Source organism: Somniosus microcephalus, chromosome 3 (genome assembly GCF_052327205.1).
Source record: "Somniosus microcephalus isolate GS21.2 chromosome 3, FLI_Smic_1.0, whole genome shotgun sequence".
Taxonomy (NCBI): Eukaryota; Metazoa; Chordata; class Chondrichthyes; order Squaliformes; family Somniosidae; genus Somniosus; species Somniosus microcephalus.
In genome coordinates, this window is record NC_140989.1 from 344,921,489 (window position 1) to 344,943,468 (window position 21,980).

The 21,980-nt window shown below is 42.1% G+C and overlaps 1 protein-coding gene and 1 long non-coding RNA gene across 2 annotated transcripts in view; one reads left to right on the forward strand and one right to left on the reverse strand.

The window, feature by feature from the left end:
• LOC147122299 (uncharacterized) lies at positions 1-3,841 on the forward strand. The gene is made up of 2 exons (XR_015077723.1): positions 1-1,201; positions 3,029-3,841. It is a non-coding gene; the product is annotated as an uncharacterized LOC147122299 (long non-coding RNA).
• hccsb (holocytochrome c synthase b) overlaps positions 3,606-21,980 on the reverse strand; it is a 27,284-nt gene continuing 8,909 nt past the window's right edge. Inside the window, exons 4-7 of the mRNA XM_085983273.1 lie at positions 21,590-21,738; positions 20,183-20,302; positions 10,970-11,056; positions 3,606-5,511 (exon numbers count right to left, since the gene is read on the reverse strand). Of these exons, the coding sequence (XP_085839399.1) occupies positions 5,310-5,511; positions 10,970-11,056; positions 20,183-20,302; positions 21,590-21,738 (558 nt within the window). The 3' untranslated portion in view covers positions 3,606-5,309. The remainder of the gene's footprint in view (positions 5,512-10,969; positions 11,057-20,182; positions 20,303-21,589; positions 21,739-21,980) is intronic.

Genomic DNA, 21,980 nt, shown 5'->3' on the forward strand with positions numbered 1-21,980 from the left:
GAACTGTGGGGGAAGAGCTCATGAAAGTTTTCATGGAGAACACATATACTGATTACAGTACTTCAAAAAAAAGCTTTTATTTCAGCTGTAGTTTATTTGTTACACAACCCAAATCATAACTAGGGCTTGCCAACACTCCAAGAATGGAGCACGAATCTCCCATGCACTTCTGCTAGCAGCCCAGGAGTATTTTGCCTTTTTAATTTCTCACTGCAGCAAAGCCCCCCACCCCTCCCCCAGTGAGAGCCAGCTCCTGCTTAGGGATGACCAGAAACAGGACGGGCTGATGGAGAAACAGGCTGGAATCTGGAGGGGAGAAGGGTCGAGTTGGAAGAGGGGGAACAGGGACTCGCAGGTGAAAGAGTAGGAGACTGGCAAGAGAGTGACAGCAGACTGGGGGGTTGGAGGAGACGGAATGGAGCAAGAGGGAGACTGGAGAATTGGGGTCAGGGCCTCGGGGGTGACGCAAGGTCAGGGAATGAGAGCGAGAGGGAAGAGGGAGACTTAGGAATGGGGGTGGTCGGGAGATTGGGGTTCAGGTGGGGGAAAGGAGACTGGTATCAGGGGTTTGGGGCTCGGGTGGGGGAGGAGAGTGAAACTGCGATGGGGGTGCAGCTCAGCATTTCCTGCAGAGCCAGGAGCAGCAGCAGCGTTGGTGAGTGTGAACGGCATTGAGATAGGAGCAGCCAGTAAAGAGGTGTGAACCCTAGGGACTGAGTAAATAGTGAAAGACTGTTTCCACTCGTGGGTGAATGGGGAACAAGGGGACGCAGACAGAGGATTCTCATTGGAAAAACCAGGGAGAAAGGAGAAGTTGGTTTTTGCACCAAGGGCTATTAGATTCTCCACCACAATGAGGCAGACACTGAGTAGTGGGCAAAGTACGGCCTGGGGGCCATATTTGGCCCGCCAATTGATTTTATCCAGCATGCGGACCCCCGGAGGTCTATAGAGGCTTTCCATGGGGTCCACGAAATATTCTAAAGATTCAGAGACTTCGAGATGGGAAGGAAATCAGCTTACCTGCTTTTATCTGGATAGAGTAGACCTTTAATGAATGACCGCAGGAAGTGCTCAAGAGTAAGCCAATGAGCAGCGGCCGGAGGCGGGCTTGGTGCGAGGCGGGAACAGAGTGCGGCTGCCACGTGAGGAGGAGGGGTGTGCATGAAGGAGCGGTGAGGGCAGCACAAAGATTTACTATGTAAGTAACCATCTGATTGTCTCCTGATTTCTGTTGACTTTGTGTTCAACACTGGAACAGAATTCACTGAAGCGGTTTAAAGTGCCAGTGAGCATAGTATAGGTAGGTTATTACATTTACCAATTACCGTGCCTATCAAATATTTTCTTTGATCTGAAACAAACATTTATACTGTTCTGATTTCAATGATTTATTGATTAATAATTATTTCATCCCAATCAATAACACAAAAGCAATATTGGGGGGAAATCTGTGTATCTGATATCTGTAAGTAAATACAAAAGCAAAATACTGCGGATGCTGGAAATTGAAATAAAAACAGAAAATGCTGGAAATACTCAGCAGGTCAGGCAGCATCTGTGGAGAGAGAAACAGAGTTAATGTTTCAGGTCAATGACCCTTCGTCAGTAAGTAAATACCTGTTTTCTTAAAAGCATTATTAAACTAACTCTTTAAATGCAGCACTTTCATATTATGAGTATTGTATAGTATTATAATTTAGATCGGGGGGGGGGGGTGGTCTGTGATCACTAATCCATTGAAAAGGGGTCCTTCAACCAAAAATGTTTGTGAACCACTGGTGTAACAAAAGATAAAACACATATGTGTATATCACCACTGCACGTGAATAACAAAAACGTCTCTCCGGGGTACAGTGTGCGTGATTTGGGCCTTGCTGCAGTTCGTTGATTCTGATGTGACGTTACAGTAATACCAGAAAAATACGCTCAAACCCTAACCCACATTTGATGAGCTCATCAAAGAGAAAGGTAGACGCTGAATGCCGAATATTCAACAAAGAATGGAATTCTAAATATTTTTTTAACCAAAAGCTGTGTGCTTAATTTGCAAATAAAGTGTGGCAGTGCTCAAAGAATACAATTTGAACCGACATTTTGAGAGTAAACATGCATCCAAATATAAAAGCTTGTCTGCTGAAGAAATTGCAAAGAAAGCTGATAGTTTTGTGAAAAAACTTTGCTTTTTACAACCACACCATCAGCAGCACAGGATGGAATTACGAGAATGAGCTACGTGATTGCACACACAATCGCCCAGAACAGCAAACTGTTCTCTGAAGGAGAATTTATAAAGGAATGTATGGTTGAATCTGCTGCGATTTTATGCCCAGACAAGAAAAAGCAGTTCAAGAACATTTGCTTGTCATGGCAAACGATTGTGAGACGTGCCAAGAGTACTTGGACCTGCAGTTGAAAAGTGAAGTAAACAATTTCTCCCATTTTGCATTGGCACTCGATGAAAGTTGTGATGTCAAAGACACAGCTCAGTTGTTGATTTTCATTCGTGGTATCACTGAAAATTTTGAGCTCACAGAATTGTCATCAATGCAGTCAATGAAAGATACAGCAACAGGAAAAGATTTATTGGAGGCTGTAAATCAGTGCATGTCAAAATTAGGAGTGGAGTAGAAAAAATTGATGTGTGATCACCGATGGAAGCCCAAATCTGACAGGCAAACATGTTGGATTACTGAAAAGAATTCATTGCCAAATCAGAGAAACAAATCCAGAACAGAAAATTATTTTTCTACATTGCGTTATTCATCAAGAGGTCCTCTGTAAAAATGTTCCAAAACTAAGCAATGTCGTGGACACAGTTATGAAAGTGGTAACTATATTCAAGCAAAACGATTAAACCACAGGCAATTTGTAACACACTCTGCTTGAGGAATCTGAATCCGAGCTCACGGATATTCTGTACCGTACCAACGCTAGATGGCTTAGTTTGGGTAAAGCTTTGAAGTGTGTGGGAACTGAGAGCCGAGATTGGGTTTTTATTAATGAATTTTTTTTTTGCATTTTCCAGTTGAACGAAGTGGATTGGCTCTCTGATTTTGCATTCCCTGTTGATATCATGGGCCACATGAACAAACTGAATTTAAGACTGCAAGGGAAGGAGCTTCTACTCACAAGTTGCATTTCAGTGTCAAGTCATTTATGGTGAAGTTACTCCTTTCCTCCAGTCAGATAGAAAACAAGCAGCTCAGCCATTTTCCCACTCTGCAACAGATTGTTTGCGATCAAAAGCTGAGAAAGTACACGTCGTCGCTACTCAACTTGCAGGCTGAATTTTCTCGCCAGTTGCAGGATTTTAGAATGATAGAAATTGACTTATCGTTGGTATCCTCACCATTCACATTTGATAGACAACACTCCATGAGACCAGCAACTCCAGCTCACCAACCTGTAATGTGACTCATTGTTTGCGGAACAATTCAAATGGGTGCCGCTTCCTGGGTTTTACGCCTCTCTCAATGAACAGAGCTTTCCAAAGACCAAGGCTCATGCCCGGACGATGCTTGTGCTGTTCGGATCAACATACTATATGCAAGCAGACATTTTCTGTGATGAAACTCAACAAATCAAGACACAGATCTTCGATCTACAATTGTTAAAATTATATCTTCTGAAAGTTTATAACTGCTTACATTTTTTTCTTTACAAAATTTTACCAGTTGTTGAGTAACCAGTTTTAATTATGGCATAATAATGTCAACGGCTAAAAAGTTTTGGGTAAACCTGTATCATGTTCGTTTGCGTGTTAACAAGTGTTATTTTGATTAAGTGTGGAAACAACATGAAAGGCTCTTTATACAATAAATGCCATAACAAATTTTAATGGTGCCTGTTAACAATTCATTTTGTGTGCGGCCCTCACCGGCTCACCAAAACTTAAGTTGTCCTCCAGCCCAATTCTCCACCCCTGCTCTAGAACATCATTAAAAAGAGAATTGAATAACTATTTGAAAAGGAGGAATATAAAAGGACCTGGGGAAATAGGGTTACCGGAGAGAGCACCAGCACCGTAATGGCCTCCTCCGGTGCTGTAATTGCTATCATTCGATGAAAACGCTCCTTTATTGAGTCTGAGCCCGGGAAGTGGTTTAGAAACACTGGTGCGAAGCTGAGTTTAGGACAAATTGAGAGGTGCCCCCACCATTGCATCACATTTCTGCAATTAAATATCACTGTACAGAAATTTCAGTACTCTCAAGTACCAATACAGAAATTATTTACAATATTATAACATGTGCCAGTGAGTGCCTCAGTGTCGAAGCAGAAGAGCCATCTTGCTTCCAAAAATAAATTTAGGCAATAATGAACAAAAAGTCAAACCTTAAACATAATTTGGAACTTGACAGATTTGCTAACATAGAATGTTGATGGTGTATGCAATGCAAATAAAACTGAAACTTTGGTTTATCACCTCATGCTTTCGACCAACTCTGTCATTCTCAACATTATCCACTGTAGTCAAGGGATAATCTATTTTAGATATTGATATCAAATCTATTGCCTGCCATAAAGGAGATATGGAGAATTCCAAAAAAAATTACAATACATCAAGACTAGCAAAAGCAGTTTTTTGGAACTCTTAATGAGTACCTCCCACTCTAACTCAAAACCTAATGTAACATTTAGCTGCTGTATCTTTTATTTTTCAGAGCTCCTTCAGCTCTCTGGTACATCAGGACAATTACTATAATTAGTCCATTCCCACCTCCATTTGAGTGCTGCAGCTCAGTACTAAAGTGAAGAGAGCGCACTGGACTCACGTCTAGCATTGCACCATAATTTTCAAGCACTACCCCACTCAGCATGGGAACAGTCTAATGGCTGCAATCATCAGTACTCCATCTAGCCACTCAAACTCAAAAAATGAAATATATTAAAGTTTTAACACTTTTTGAAACTAATAAATTGGAATATTCAGGTGTAGGGCTTCACTAAAGTAATTTCCTGGAGTATGTCCTTCAATATCTTCACAAATGAATAAGATGGATTATTTTACCCCTTCCTAATCAGCAATTACAAGTACTAAATGTATAGAATACAACACAAAACATAAATAATACGAACCATACACCAAGTCTGTATTATGACAAACTGCATGCACAGAACTGATCATAAATTGTTTTAAATAGTTAACAGAGCTTTTAAATGTGAGAAATCTGGTCAATGGCAATGCAGGTTGCATAGAACCTGTCCAGTTGCTATTTATAGGTAATTCAGTTTTAATTTTAAAATGTTTAAAGATATGATATCCATAGGTTCATGTGCAGTAAATACTACAATTCAAATACAATTTATGAGGTCCAGCGCCACCATGCCACTTTCATTCTGTCCCAAACTGCAGTAAAGGAATCCAGAGCTGGACGCACATCTAGAGCAGTGAACTGGTACGTTGACTTGTCAACCTCGCCGCCATCATAGTAATCAATCACATATCGTACTTCTCTTCCACAACGGTTCACAATCCAGTCATGTCGGTCAAAGGGAAGTTCATACCTAGCGGGATTTTAAAATAATCAACTGAAATACAACAGTCACCTTACCAAACCAAGTTAATACTAAATACATCCACATTTTTAAAACTTAAATTTTGTGATTAGTCTCGAGCAGAGGTGTCCAGACTTTTTGTCTTAATGGCTCACTTACCTGCATGTCACGGAGCCTCACAAAATAAAACACTAAATTCATGGAATGCTACAAAACATTAAGCTCAAAAGCATTTAATTTAGTCAATGCCTTCTCATTTACTAAATTAATTGCCAAGTCATTTATATTCATTTACTCCTTTTCGGCAATAATTCTTGCTTTTCTACTTCCTCATAACATAACTCAATAGTTAATATACAAATTTATATTGACATTGGTACTTACCATGGTATTCAAGATCATTTCTAAACATTCCTTAACGTTAAAACTGCTATGTTGCCTCCTCCCCCTCCCTGTAGTACTCTCCCTCTCCAATGTACTGACCCTGATCGACTCGCCCTCTCTGATCTACACTCACTCTGATGTGCCAACCTCTAATCTAACTCAGTTTCTCTGGATGTGCCAGTCTCTGAACTACTCACCCTCTCTGATGTGCAGCTCCCAATCTGCCAGTCTCAGATCTGTTCCCCATTTTCCTTGATTTACTCACCCAGTCAAATTGTTTTATTCACTTTGCAAGCCATATTTCTGGTCAGACCCAATAAGCAACAGTTTCAAAGACGATCAATCTTACTGTACCTGCTCGCCTGGTTCCAATCCTAATGTTTCCCGCTTGCATTTCTTGCCCTGTTAGCTTCTACCAGAGTTACCAACGTCTGGTGGTTTGGAAAGGTATCTTCACCACTGCCGAGTCATTGGTGGATTTAGGAATGATCTACCAATGAAAAAGCAGCATTAAGAAGGCCTTTGCAAACCACCAAGCCTGAGAAATTCGAGAAGAATAATGCCTCATAAAAAAGGACCACAAATGGAAAATGTGGTCTGGGGACATGGTTTAGATACCCCTTCTCTATGACATATCACATCTTTTGATGCCAGAATTTGTTCTTTCTTACGTAGAAACATAGAAGATAGGAGCAGGAGTCGGTCATTCGGCCCCTCGAGCCTGCTCCGCCATTCAATGCGATCATGGCTGATCATCCAAATTCAGTACCCGGTCCCTGCTTTCTCCCCATACCCCTTGATCCCTTTAGCCTTAAGAAATATATCCAACTCCTTCTTGAATATATTTAATGTATTGGCCTCTACTGCCTTCTGTGGTAGAGAATTCCACAGGTTCACCACTCTCTGGGTGAAGAAATTCCTCCTCATTTATGTCCTAAATGGCCTACCCCTTATCCTTAGACTGTGACCCCTGGTTCTGGACTCCCCGACCATCGGGAACATCCTGCATCTAGTCTGTCCAGTCCTGTTAGAATTTTATAAGTTTCAATGAGATCCCCTCTCATTCTTCTAAACTCCAGCGAGTACAAGCCCAATCGACCCAATCTCTCCTCATACGTCATTCCTGCCATCCCAGGTATCAGCCTGGTGAATCTTCGCTGAACTCCTTCCATGGCAAGAACATCCTTCCTCAGATAAGGCGACCAAAACTGCACACAATACTCAAGATGTGGTCTCACCAAGGCTCTGTACAACTGCAGCAAGACATCCTTACTCCTGTACTCAAACCCTCTCGCTACGAAGGCCAACATACCATTTGCCTTCTTAACTGCCTGCTGCACCTGCATGCTTACCTTCAGCGACTGGTGCACAAGGACACCCAGGTCTCGTTGCACTTCCCCTTCTCCCAATCTATTGCCATTCAGATAATAATCTGCCTTCCTGTTTTTGCCACCAAAGTGGATAACCTCACATTTATCCACGTTATATTGCATCTGCCATGCTTCTGCCCAATCACCCAACCTGTCCAAATCATCCTGGAGTTTCTCGGCATCCTCCTCACAGCACACACGCCCACCCAGCTTTGTGTCGTCTGCAAATTTGGAGATATTACATCTAGTTCCCTTGTCCAGATCATTAATATATATTGTGAATAGCTGGGGTCCAAGGACCGATCCCTGCGGTACCCCACTAGTCACTGCCTGCCACTCGGAAAAAGACCCGTTTATTCCAACTCTTTGCTTTCTGTCTGCCAACCAGTTCTTTATCCAAGTCAATACCTTGCCTCCAATCCAATGTGCCTTAACTTTACACGCTAATCTCTTATGCGGGACCTTATCGAAAGCCTTCTGAAAGTCCAAATACACCACATCCACTGGTTCTCCCTTATCTATTTTACCAGTTACATCCTCAAAAAGTTCCAGTAGATTAATCAAGCACGATTTACCTTTTGTAAATCCATGTTGACTTTGTCCGATCCTGTCACTGTTTTCCAAGTGCTCTGCTATTACATCTTTTATAATGGACTCTAGCATTTTCCCCACTACCGATGTCAGGCTTACCGGTCTATAATTCCCCGTTTTCTCTCTACCACCTTTTTTGAATAGTGGGGTAACATTAGCTACCCTCCAATCCATGGGTACTGTTCCAGATTCCATCGAATGTTGGAAGATGATCAGCAATGCATCTACTATTTCTAGGGCCACCTCCTTAAGTACCCTAGGATATAGATCATCAGGCCCTGGGGATTTATCGGCCTTCAATCCCATCAATTTCCCTAACACCATTTCCCTACAAATACTGATTTCTTTCAGTTCCTCCCTTTCATCAGACCCTATGTTCCCCGACATCTCTGGGAGGTTATTTGTGTCCCCCTTTGTGAAGACAGAACCAAAATATGTATTTAATTGGTCTACCATTTCTTTGTTCCCCATTATAAATTCCCCTGATTCTGACTGCAAGGGACCTACGCTTGACTTCACGTATCTATAAAAGCTTTTACAGTCAGTTTTTATGTTCCCTGCAAGCTTACTCTCATATTCTATTTTCCCTTTCTTAATTAATCCCTTTGTCCTCCTTTGTTGAATCCTAAACTGCTCCCAATCCTCAGGTTTACTGCTTTTTCTGGCCAATTTATATGTCCTCTCCTTGGATCTTATGCTATCCCTAATTTCCCTTGTTAGCCATGGTTGAGTCACCTTTTTTGTTTTATTTTTATGCCAAACTGGGATGAACAAATTCTGTAGTTCATCCATGCGGTCTTTGAATGTTTGCCATTGCCTATCCACCGTCAACCCTTTGAGTGACATTCCCCAATCAATCCTACTCAACTCGCGCCTCAGACCATCGTAGTTTCCTTTATTTAAAATCAGGACCCTAGTCTCTGAGTCAACTACTTCATTCTCCATCTTAATGAAGAATTCGATCATATTATGATCGCTCCGACCCAAGGGGCCTCGTACAACTGGTCTAAACTTCTTGACATTTGATGAAATGAAACCAGTTCTTGCAATTTGATTCAATGCTTTATCAATATGTAATTATATGAAATGAACAATTGTAAATAGGTGGCATTGACTAGATTGACCTTCAATTAGTGTGCCAATATAACGCAATACCATATTTAGTAATCAAAGGTGATGGAGCAGTCAGTCAACGAGATGCCATTCTCTGCCACTCCCTCCCTAAACTGTTCTGCCTTTCCACTTCTCTTTCTCCTTTTAAAAACCTTCTCAAAGCCATCTTTTCGACCAGGTTTTTGTTCACTTCCTTAATCTCTTCTTCCATGGTTTAGCATCCATTTCCCTATTTTCATTTGTGAAGTGCCTTGTGACTATGTTAAAGGAGCTATATACATGCAAGTTGTTCTTGGAAATATATAAAATTCATACGCAAGTAAAATTATAATGCAAACTTGCATTCATTTAGAATTTATATATGTAATCATTTTTGTAGTAGTGTAAAAAAAATTAAGCATGGAGTGACAAATATTTATTTTGAGCACGGTTCTGCTAATAAGTTTTCAAAAACCTTTCCCCAATGCAGTGCATTCAAAATTCCAGCAGATGGTAGTCACTGCATATTAAAAGGAAGGAATAAGGTAGACAATAAGAACATAAGAAGTAGGAGCAGGAGTAGGCCATACGGCCCCTCGGGCCTGATCCGCCATTCAATAGGATCATGGCTGATCCGAACCTAGACTCACGTCCACTTCCCTGCCCGCTTCCCATAACCCTTAATTCCCTTATCAGCTAGGAAACTGTCTATCTCCGTTTTAAATTTATTTAATGTCGCAGTTTCCACAGCTCTCTGAGGTAGCAAATTCCATAGATTTACTACCCTCTGAGTGAAGAAGTTTCTCCTCATCTCAGTTTTGAAACGGCAGCCCCTTATTCTAAGATTATGCCCCCTAGTTCTAGTCTCACCCATCAGTGGAAACATCCTCACCGCATCCACCCGAACAAGCCCCCTCACAATTTTATATGTTTCGATAAGATCGCCTCTCATTCTTCTGAATTCCAATGAGTAGAGGCCCAACCTACTCAACCTTTCCTCATAAGTCAACCCCCTCATCTCCGGAATCAACCGAGTGAACCTTCTCTGAACCGCCTCGAGAGCAAGTATATCTTTTCTTAAATATGGAAACCAAAACTGTACGCAGTATTCCAGGTGTGGCCTCACCAGTACCCTGTATAACTGAAGCAAGACTTCCCTACTTTTATACTCCATCCCCCTTTGCAATAAAAGCCAAGATTCCATAGGCCTTCCTGATCACCTGCTGTACCTGCATACTAACCTTCTGTGTTTCATGCACCAGGACCCCCAGATCCCTTTGTACTGTAGCACTTTGCAGTTTCTTTCCATTTAGATAATAACTTGCTCTTTGATTTTTTCTGCCAAAGTGCATAACCTCACACTTTCCAACATTATATTCCATCTGCCAAATCTCTGCCCACTCACTAAACTGCACAAGTGTACCTCATGGTGATTCCCAGACTTTTAGCTCACTCACATTTAATACAATAATGTGATTAAATTAGACTGTTCATCGTTTATAATGGTCATATATATTGCCCTGTCCCACACACAATGGTGAAACAATGGTTTATACATACAATTCCCTCAACCTCACAGGGAGTTCCTAATCTCAAAGTCTAATTAAGGGAAGGTGCCATGGGCAGATTAAAAGGTTAACAGCCAGATCAATGGTATCACTGGTGAAGGACTAGGGAGAGCATTTGAGGAAGTATAACTGGCAGTGCGACTGGGCCGAATTCAAGAAAATACTTTGAACTGTACTGCAGTGTGGAAGGATTTAGACCAGTTGGTTACCACGTTCTCTTGCATGCCATCTCTTTCCTTCCCCCCCCCCCCCCACCCCACCCACAGCATTCAGGAGGGCCTCCTTTTTTTCCCCAAAAACACCATGGCACAATTAATTCATATGCTTAAAAAGATCATGTAGTCTATGACAATCTGACACAGTAAAAATAAAGCGTGAAATACATCAAGTGGGGCAAAATAAAATGCGCTGCGTAATCTAATTACATTAAATAATAATTTCAATAAACAGTTCAAAACATACCCCATTAAAGAACGCATCCAAGCTCTTGGTGAATACTCCTTAGCTTTTCCCCCAAAGCGGATTAGTACAGGCCCACAGGGACATTCTCTAAAATACCAAAAACAAAAGTATATCAAATGTTTTCAATTTAACTAAATTGACATTTAAACCCAATATTGATCCTATAACTATAATACATGCATTGATTTTTCAGAATATTATGTAGCAGTGTGACCCTGAAGTTTATTGAAAGATATGACGATTTCACATTGGAGACATTATTCAAATTATGAGAAAACCACCAGACAGTTTAAGGAGACAACATAGATAATGACTGGGGTATATTTTAAGATGTGACAGAGTCCCAACAAAGTTAATATTGAAGCTCCTCCCCATGTGACACCACCATCTATTGCAGTGCACCAGAAATTCAGCCAAACAAGCAAGTGTACAAGATTACAAGTAGTGTAGGGAAGCTGTGAAAATTCAGGAACACTACGTATTAACTCAAAAATAGCAGCACCGATGTTTAACCAGATATTTCACTAGCACTATTTTGCTGAGAAGAGGCAAGAAAGAAAGAACTGGGACAGAAAGCTAAACTGATACTAGACAGATTATAGTTATCTTTTCAAGTGTCCTTATTAGGTCCCATTTTTAAATCTAATTCTACTCATTTTGACTGTCAAATTCTGGGCAAGATAAAGAGGGTGAGTCTTGCATTGTGTTGGGAGCAATCAAATTACATTGGCAATAAAAGTCATACAAAATAATGCAGGAGAAATCGGTGGAGCATTTTGGCTAAACCTGCAGGGATTTTTAAAAAATAAATTAAATATATACTTGCAGAGGATATCTTATTCATATGTTTTATAAATAAAAGCTGTGTAAGTCTGGATTACAATTCTTAAAAACCACAAGTGATAATGCATACATGAACACTCCCTAAAGGAATGGGCAGTCTCTGAGCACAGACTAGATTAACTTGCCCCTTTTCGTTTTACAGAAACATCTAACCTTTTACACCACAGCCCACTTAAATATTCAGCAATTCAATCTAAAGAAAACATTATACATACTGAATACAAAATCATTCAAGATGTGAAAGTGTCTAAGCAATTATTTGTGAATATTAAAAACTGGATTCAAACATGAAAACTCAATCTAGCATAAACTGATGTACCTTAGATCAGAAGTTCCATATAAGGTGCATGAATGGAAAGTGACTTTGTATTGGGATATCGTGTCCAGGTATCATACTGATTGTATGTGGAGAAATATGTTTACACAGGTTGTTTTGTCTGTCCCTACTGGAATTTTTTGAGGATGTAACTGGTAAAATAGATGAGGGAGAACCAGTGGATGTGGTGTATTTGGACTTTCAGAAGGCATTCGATAAGGTCCCGCATAAGAGATTAGCGTGTAAAGTTAAGGCACATGGGATTGGGGGCAAGGTATTGACTTGGATAGAGAACTGGTTGGCAGACAAAAAGCAAAGAGTTGGAATAAACGGGTCTTTTTCCGAGTGGCAGGCAGTGACTAGTGGGGTACCGCAGGGATCGGTCCTTGGACCCCAGCTATTCACAATATATATTAATGATCTAGACAAGGGAACTAGATGTACTATCTCAAAGTTTACAGACGACACAAAGCTGGATGGGCGTGTGTGCTGTGAGGAGGATGCCGAGAAACTCCAGGATGATTTGGACAGGTTGGGTGATTGGGCAGAAGCATGGCAGATGCAATATAATGTGGATAAATGTGAGGTTATCCACTTTGGTGGCAAAAACAGGAAGGCAGATTATTATCTGAATGGCAATAGATTGGGAAAAGGGGAAGTGCAACGAGACCTGGGTGTCCTTGTGCACCAGTCGCTGAAGGTAAGCATGCAGGTGCAGCAGGCGGTTAAGAAGGCAAATGGTATGTTGGCCTGCGTAGCGAGAGGGTTTGAGTACAGGAACAAGGATGTCTTGCTGCAGTTGTACAGGGCCTTGGTGAGACCACACCTTGAGTATTGTGTGCAGTTTTGATCGCCTTATCTGTGGAAGGATGTTCTTGCCATGGAAGGAGTTCAGCGAAGATTCACCAGGCTGATACCTGGGATGGCAGGAACGACGTATGAGGAGAGATTGGGTCGATTGGGCTTACACTCGCTGGAGTTTAGAAGAATGAGAGGGGATCTCATTGAAACTTATAAAATTCTGACACGACTGGACAGACTAGATGCAGGAAGGATGTTCCCGATGGTCGGGGAGTCCAGAACCAGGGGTCACAGTCTAAGGATAAGGGGTAAGCCATTTAGGACAGAAATGAGGAGGAATTTCTTCACCCAGAGAGTGGTGAACCTGTGGAATTCTCTACCACAGAAGGCAGTAGAGGCCAATTCATTAAATATATTCAAGAAGGAGTTGGATATATTTCTTAAGGCTAAAGGGATCAAGGGATATTGGGAGAAAGCAGGGACTGGGTACTGAATTTGGATGATCAGCCATGATCGCATTGAATGGCGGAGCGGGCTCGAGGGGCCGAATGGCCTACTCCTGCCCCTATCTTCTATGTCCCAATCCATGTATTTTTAAGCTGCTGATTACACAGTAATAGATGTGAACTATTGTTACAAGAGCCAATAATAGGTAACAGCACATCTTGCAATGAGTATTGCAAATGAATCTTCTTGGCTCCAGTATTACATTCATAAGTATTTATGATTTTGAATAATTTGACACCAATGTTGCAAACACTGCAAAGGCATTTTAAGAAACTATTACAGCGGAGCCTGTTTAAGTAAGTAGGCCACTTGCCAGCAAAACGTATCAAGACTATATTCTTCCCTATTTTTCAATGCTTCTGCTACCCATGTTGTTTTAAACCAGCAGTTTTGAACATCACAACTGACTAAACTGTACCTGGGCAGCTGGAAAAGAGCGAGCACAGAGCACGATGAATAAACCGAGTGTGCGATGAATGCATGCTCGCAGTACATAGTTGACTGGTCAGTCAGTTGTGATGATGAAAACCGTTTTCAGTCACTGCAAAGATTGTAGCTTCCAGATAGGGATCAATGGCTCAACTGAATTCCAGATGGTAATATTTTAGTTCACTTAAATATTCTGGAAAACAGAGGAAATCATGTGAAAAGAATTTCTGCATGGAGAATTCACTTGCTTAAGTGGGCAATTCCCTTATGCAGTCTCCACTGTACTAACATTAGTGTCACTGTTATAAATCTCATCATCGTAAAGAAACTACTCATGAAATAACGCTGGACGGCCAGCTGATGGCGCTGTCCAAGGAGTATAAATACTCGGGCGTGGGCCCAGCTTTCCAGGGACATTTTGTAAGACAGGAACTAGTGAAGTACAACTAGACCTCCATGTTCTGAAACAAGTTGATTAAAGCCTTGCTTTATACTCAAACCAAGTGCGTAGTGAGTTTTATTACATCAGTCACTAAGGACTTGTCCACAGAATAAAATCTGTAGCATATCATTTTGATGCTTCAAAGAAGTGAATAATAAAAATCTTATTATTACAGGTGGGTGGAAGTAACTAACATGCACAGAATTCCCAGAACTTTCAGAATCATAAAGACTGTAAACCCTCTGATGAGATCAGTGGGTATCTGGCCTTCCAAGTGTTCATTTAAATTAAAGAGTAACTCAATAAATCAAAGTTTGATACATTGCAAGGTCATAAGAACATAAGAAATAGGAGCAGGAGTAGGCCAATCGGCCCCTCGAGCCTGCTCCGCCATCAATAAAATCATGGCTGATCTGATCCTAACCACCAATCTACTATCACAGAACCATCTCCTGAATCTAACAGAATTAGACACACGAAATAGGAGCAGGATCAGGCTACACGGCCCCTGGGCCCGCTCCGCTACCCACAGGACCATGACCGATCCACACCTAAACTCATGTCCAAATTCCTGCCCGCTCCCCGTAACCCTTAATTCCCTTTACTTCTAGGAAACTGTCTATTTCTGTTTTAAATTTATGCAATGATGTAGCTTCTACAGCTTTTTGGGGCAGCATATTCCATGGACCTACCACCCTCTGAGTGAAGTAGTTCCTCCTCATCTCAGTTTTGAAAGAGCAGCCCCTTATTCTAAGACTATGCCCCCTAGTTCTAGTTTCACCCATCATCGGGAACATCCTCCCCGCATCCACCCGATCCAACCCCTTCACAATCTTATATGTTTCAATAAGATCACCTCTCATTCTTCTGAACTCCAATGAGTCCCAATCTACTCAACCTCTCCTCATATGTCCATCCCCTCATCCCTGGGATTAACCGAGTGAACCTTCTTTGTACTGACTCGAGAGCAAGTATGTCCTTTCTTAAGGATGGACACCAAAACTGTACGCAGTATTCCAGGTGCGGTCTCACCAATACCTTGTACAACTGAAGCAATACCTCCCTATTTTTATATTCTATCCCCCTAGCAATGAAAGCCAACATGCCATTGGCCTTCTTAATCACTTGCTGCACCTGCATACTAACCTTTTGAGTTTCGTGCACCAGGACCCCCAGATCCCTTTGTACTTCAGTACTTTCCAGTTTCTTGCCATTAAGATAATAACTTGCTCTACGATTTTTCCTGCCAAAGTGCATAACCTCACACTTTCCAGTATTGTATTCCATCTGCCAAATCTCTGCCCACTTACTTAGCCTGTCTATGTCCCCTTGCAGGTTTTTTATGTCCTCCTCACTCACTACTTTCCCTCCCATCTTAGTATCATCTGCAAACTTTGATATGTTACACTCAGTCCCCTCCTCCAAATCGTTAATATAGATTGTATAGAGTTGGGGACCCAGCACAGACCCCTGCGGAACACCACTAGTTACTGATTGCCAGTCTGAGAATGAACCATTTATCCCAACCCTCTGCCTTCTGTTAGATAGCCAATCCTCTATCCATGCCAGAATATTACCCCCAATCCCGTGATTTTTTATCTTAAGCAATAATCTTTTGTGTGGCACCTTGTCAAATGCCTTTTGGAAGTCTAAATACACTACGTCCACTGGTACCCCTTTATCCACCCTATATGTTACTTCCTCAAAGAACTCCAGCAAATTTGTCAAACATGACTTCCCCTTCATAAAACCATGCTGACTTTGTCCTATTAAATTATGATTATCCAAATGTCCTGTTACTGTCTCCTTAATAATGGACTCCAAAATTTTACCTACCACAGATGTTAGGCTAACCGGTCGAGAGTTTCCAGCCTTCTGTCTACTGCCCTTTTTAAATAAGGGTGTTACATTAGCAGTTTTCCAGTCTGCCGGGACCTTTGCTGAGTCCAGGGAGTTTTGGAAAATTATTACCAATGCATCCACAATCCCTACCGCCACTTCCCTCAAGACCCTAGGATGTAAGCCATCAGGTCCAGGTGATTTATCCGCCTTGAGTCCCATTATTTTACCGAGTACCACTTCCTTAGTGATTTTGATCGTGTTTAGCTCCTCCCCCCCATAGCCCCCTGTTTGTCCAGTGTTGGGATATTCTTAGTGTCCTCTACTGTAAAGACTGATACAAAATATTCATTCAGTGTTTTTGCCATCTCCATATTTCCCACCATTAATTTCCCGGTCTCATCCTCTAAGGGACCAACATTTACTTTAGCCACCCTTTTTCTTTTTATATAACTATAAAAACTCTTACTATCTGTTTTTATATTTTTTGCTAATTTACTTTCATAATCTAGCTTCCCTTTCTTAATCAATCTTTTTGTTATTTTTTGCTGTCTTTTAAAGTTTTCCCAATCCTCTATCCTCCCACTAGATTTGGCTACCTTATATGCTCTTGTTTTTAGTCGAATACTATCCTTAATTTCTTTACTTAGCCACGGATGGCTGTTTTTTCTTTTACACCCTTTTCTTCTCAGTGGAATATATATTTTTTGGAAGTTGTAAAATAACTCCTTAAATGTACACCACTGATCATGTATCGTCTTACCCTTTAATCTATTTTCCCAATCCACTCTACTCAATTCCGCTCTCATACCTTCATAGTCTCCTTTATTCAAGCTTAGCACGCTTGTTTGAGATCCAACCTTCTCACCCTCTAATTGAATATGGAATTCAACCATGTTATGGTCACTCATTCCAAGGGGATCCTTTACTAGGACATTTTTAATTAATCCTGTCTCATTACACAGGACCAGATCTAAGGTTGCTTGCCCCCTGGTCAGTTCAGTTACATACTGCTCAAGAAACCCATCCCTAATACACTCAATGAACTCATCCTCAAGGCAGCCCTGCCCAATTTGATTTGTCCAATTAATATGATAGTTAAAATCCCCCATAATTATAGATGTTCCCTTATTACAAGCCTCAACTATTTCCTGATTGATACTCCGTCCAACAGAGTTGCAACTGTTCGGAGGCCTATAGGCTACGCCCACTAGTGTTTTTTTCCCCTTATTATTCCTTACCTCCACCCAAACTGTTTCATTATCCTGATCTTTTGACCCAATATCATTTCTCTGTATTACAGTGATTCCTTCTTTTATTAACATAGCCACCCCGCCTCCCCTTCCTTCCTGCCTGTCCTTCCTGATCGTTAAATAACCTGGTATGTTTAATTCCCAGGCATTGTCACCCTGCAGCCATGTTTCTGTAATGGCCACAAGATCATACCCATATGTAGTTATTTGTGCCATTAACTCATCTATTTTGTTACGAATGCTACGTGCATTCAGATAGAGAACTTTCAAATATGTTTTGTGACTTAGTTCCTGCTTTTGCCCTTTTTATTACTTTACCTTTTACTCCATACCTTCTGCCCCTTCCTGACATGCTCTGGTTTTTAATTTCCCCACTGCTACTTAAGTCTATGACCTTCTCTGTTGTCATTTTTATTATTTGCTCTCTAGGAACCTCCCCCCCACCAGTTAGTTTAAAGCCCTCTCTACAGCCCTAGTTATATGATCCGCCAGGACTCTAGTCCCAGCACTGGCCAAGTGAAGCCCGTCCCAATGGAACAGCTCCCTCCTGCTCCAGTACTGGTGCCAGTGTCCCAGGAAGCAAAACCCATTTCTCCCACACCAGTCTTTGAGCCACGCATTTAACTCTCTAATTTTATTTGTCCTAGCCAAATTCGCTCGTGGCTCAGGTAATAATCCAGAGATTATTACCCTTGTGGTTCTGCTTTTTAATTTGGCCCCTAGCTGCTCAAACTCCCTCAGCAGAACCTCCTTCCTTGTCCTATCTATGTCGTTGGTACCAACATGGACCACGACAACTGGATCCTCCCCCTCCAAGTTTCTCTCCAGTCCAGAGGAGATGTCCTTAACCCTGGCACCGGGCAGGCAACACAGCCTTCAGGACTCTTGCTCTCGGCTGCAAAGAACTCTATCTATCCCCCTAACGATACTATCCCCTACCACTACAACATTTCTTTTAACTCCCCCAACTTGAATGGCCCCCCGCTCCACGGTGCTGTGGCCAGTTTGCTCATCCTCCCCGCAGTCCCTGTTCCCAGCCTCGAACCTGTTGGACAAGTGCAAGGGCTGCGGCTCCTCCAACATTACCTCCTGGATCCCCGTACCTGCCTCACTTCGAGTCACACCATCCTGACCCTGGCCACGGACTACATCTGAATTAATTCATCTAATTGGTGTGAATACCTCGTGATACACAGAGTCCAGGTAACTCTCCCCCTCCCTGATGTGTCTCAGTGTTTGAAGCTCGGACTCCAGCTCTTCAACACGGAGCCGGAATTCCTTGAGCAGCCAACACTTACTGCAAATGTGATCACCGTGAGCATCAATGGTGTCCACCAGCTCCCACATATTGCAGCAGGAACACATCACCTGATCTCCCATTCTATGTAATTAATTAAATTTATTAATATTATTTTTAAATACCCTCTGCTCCGATTCTAGATGATGAATATTGCACCTTAGAAACTATAAACCACAGAGTTTAAGCTTAAAAAAGAGAGAAATACTTACCAACCAATCACTTACCCGCTTTCTGGTGACGTCACACTTGGATTACTTTTTACTTCTCTCCTTCCCTCCGAGTTCGGAGACTGGTAGGCCTTACCTGGTCTCTGGGGCCTTTTATAGCCCCGCTCTGCTGCTCGAGATTCCGCCGACGCTGTGAGGCCTTACCTGGTCTCTGGGGCCTTTTATAGCCCCGCTCTGCCGCTCGAGATTCCCGCCGATGCTGTGAGGCCTTACCCTGGCCTCTGGGGCCTTTTATAGCCCCACTGCCGCTCGAGATTCCCGCCGACGCTGTGAGGCCTTACCTGGTCTCTGGGGCCTTTTATAGCCCCGCTCTGCCGCTCGAGATTCCCGCCGATGCTGTGAGGCCTTACCTGGTCTCCAGGTCACTTAGAACACAAAGGTTGTGCACTGTTGGGTTCAGCCTGAATAGGCAATCGGGGAGTCCAGTAGACGTCTTAAAATAAATATTTGTATTTACATCAATTGAATAGGTTTTTTTAATACTTGGATATATTAATACCTGTTCCAGTGTTAAACTGGAGAAAGTTTTCACTCATCCATGTCAGACAGCAACAGTCATGGAGCTGAGGTTGGTGGCAAAGAGGTAAAGCGAGGTGTTAATAGCATGCATGTGGAAGCTGACGTCCTATTTATGATAATTCAGTGCCTTTATGAGTAGGAGGTACACAGCCGCTCAGCCCGCGATTCCCGCCGATTCTCGCACTGAGGCCTTACCTGGGTCTCTGGGACTTTACACAGCCGCTCAGCCCGCGATTCCCGCCGATTCTCGCACTGAGGCCTTACCTGGGTCTCTGGGACTTTACACAGCCGCTCAGCCCGCGATTCCCGCCGATTCTCGCACTGAGGCCTTACCTGGGTCTCTGGGACTTTACACAGCCGCTCAGCCCGCGATTCCCGCCGATTCTCGCACTGAGGCCTTACCTGGGTCTCTGGGACTTTACACAGCCGCTCAGCCCGCGATTCCCGCCGATTCTCGCACTGAGGCCTTACCTGGGTCTCTGGGACTTTACACAGCCGCTCAGCCCGCGATTCCCGCCGATTCTCGCACTGAGGCCTTACCTGGGTCTCTGGGACTTTACACAGCCGCTCAGCCCGCGATTCCCGCCGATTCTCGCACTGAGGCCTTACCTGGGTCTCTGGGACTTTACACAGCCGCTCAGCCCGCGATTCCCGCCGATTCTCGCACTGAAATAAAATAACTCTAACAACGACTGTGCTATTCAATAGGTGCACCTGCTTTCAGCAGTTGAACTAACTTGGCATGGAGCGCTTCCCACTTGAGTATTTCATTCCAGGCCTGTTCATTGTTCTGATTATGGATCTTAATAATGTTTGACATATCGTTAGCTGTAATGTCTTCATTACGCCAGCGCCACCTGCAAAATAATTATAGAATGGTGGAATACAACTTTAAATCAAAACACTGAACACTTTTTTCACTGCTCAAATAATCAATTTTCTTGAGCGGAACACAAACAATCATACTGAGTGAAATGAATGTTGAATTACAGAATATAAAACCATGACCTTTTTTCAAAATCAGCACTTACAACAACAAGAATACAGTGATGAAACACAGATACTCTGTACTATTCATTAATCTGAACTAAACATTGGTATTTAGACATCCTAGCAATATAAAACCTGTGCTAGATTAGTAATAGGACAAAGAAAACTGTTTTTATTTATTTACAGCATATAGTTTTACAAATATAGGGTAAAAGATATTTGTATTGGCGTGTTTTATTTTAATTTTCCTTTCCTCTCCTGAAGTCTTGCTGGGGTACGGTTCTCCGAGTGCCAACAATCTCCAGTAGCTTACCACGGTGAGAGCGTAGACAATGAGAGTCAAGAGGCTATTGCCCATGAAGGCATCACGGCTGAGCCCAATCCTGTCTTTACATCCACACCTCCCAGCAAAGGTAACTGGACAGCAATCAGGAACAGGAATCTGCTGATTTTTCACATCCCTAGTCCGGGGCACCGTGGCAAAGTTCAGCTAACTCACCACAGGCTTGGAATCAAGCCTTGAACCCTCCTGGTCTGTATGGTTCAGTTTCACACAATGTTGTACATTTACTCACTGAGCCACTGGGATGCTCCAATTACCATCAACTTATTACAATTGCACACACTTGATCTAATAATTCACTGACTTTCCTAAAACAAGACTGTTAATTAAACTCAAGACCAAAGCACATTTTTATTATTAGCTAGTCAACAAATCTATGCAGTGGCTGAAAATTTTAAACCAAATAATCTGGTACTCATTCAATGTGACATGAAACATTGAGCCAAGTGCTCAAAGCAGGAATACAAAAATAGACTAAAAGCAATTCTGAGCTTTTGCTATACTACCACAATAACAGTCCTCAGTCACAAAATAAGAGTGCCCCATACTGCATCAGTTTTAATCCTTCCATCTGCACAGCCTTCTTTTCGAGCTCCTTAGAGAAACTACAAATCTCTAGGTTTTTAAGTAAGGGTAGCTGTGTGATGCAGACTACAGATAGAATCAAACCTGCAAGCATTAGCAGCTACCTGGTGGCATTCCTTTCCTTAACCCATGTCTGAAGGTAGTAATGGAGACTGGTACTCAAGTTACATAACTTTTCTCTCCGTAATACAAGTGCCTACGTAACAATATGTCTTTGTCTGCTTACCCTTTCCTCAGCATTGCATTCCAAAACATCTGTTCAGAAGGGTATACCCAATTCTTTTCTGAATGAGGCCTAGGAATGGAGGACTCCTCTCTGACTACAGAAAGAGGGTAAGGCTGATCTGGTGCTGGCTTCTGGTTAGGTGGTGGCATCTATAAAACAAAGTGATAAGGTTCTTGTACATATAAATACCAACTTCAAAAAACAATCACAGGGTGTCATCATATAGCTTTTATCTAAAAAGATAAATACAGCCCCTGCTCAAAAGAGTTGATTTCACTAAACTGAATCTTAGAAAGGAAAAATTAAAAATCTAAAACCACTGTCAACACTCACTGTTTAAATGCTAATTTCAGCTGAAATGAAATGCATCTTCCCTAGAACACATTCTGCC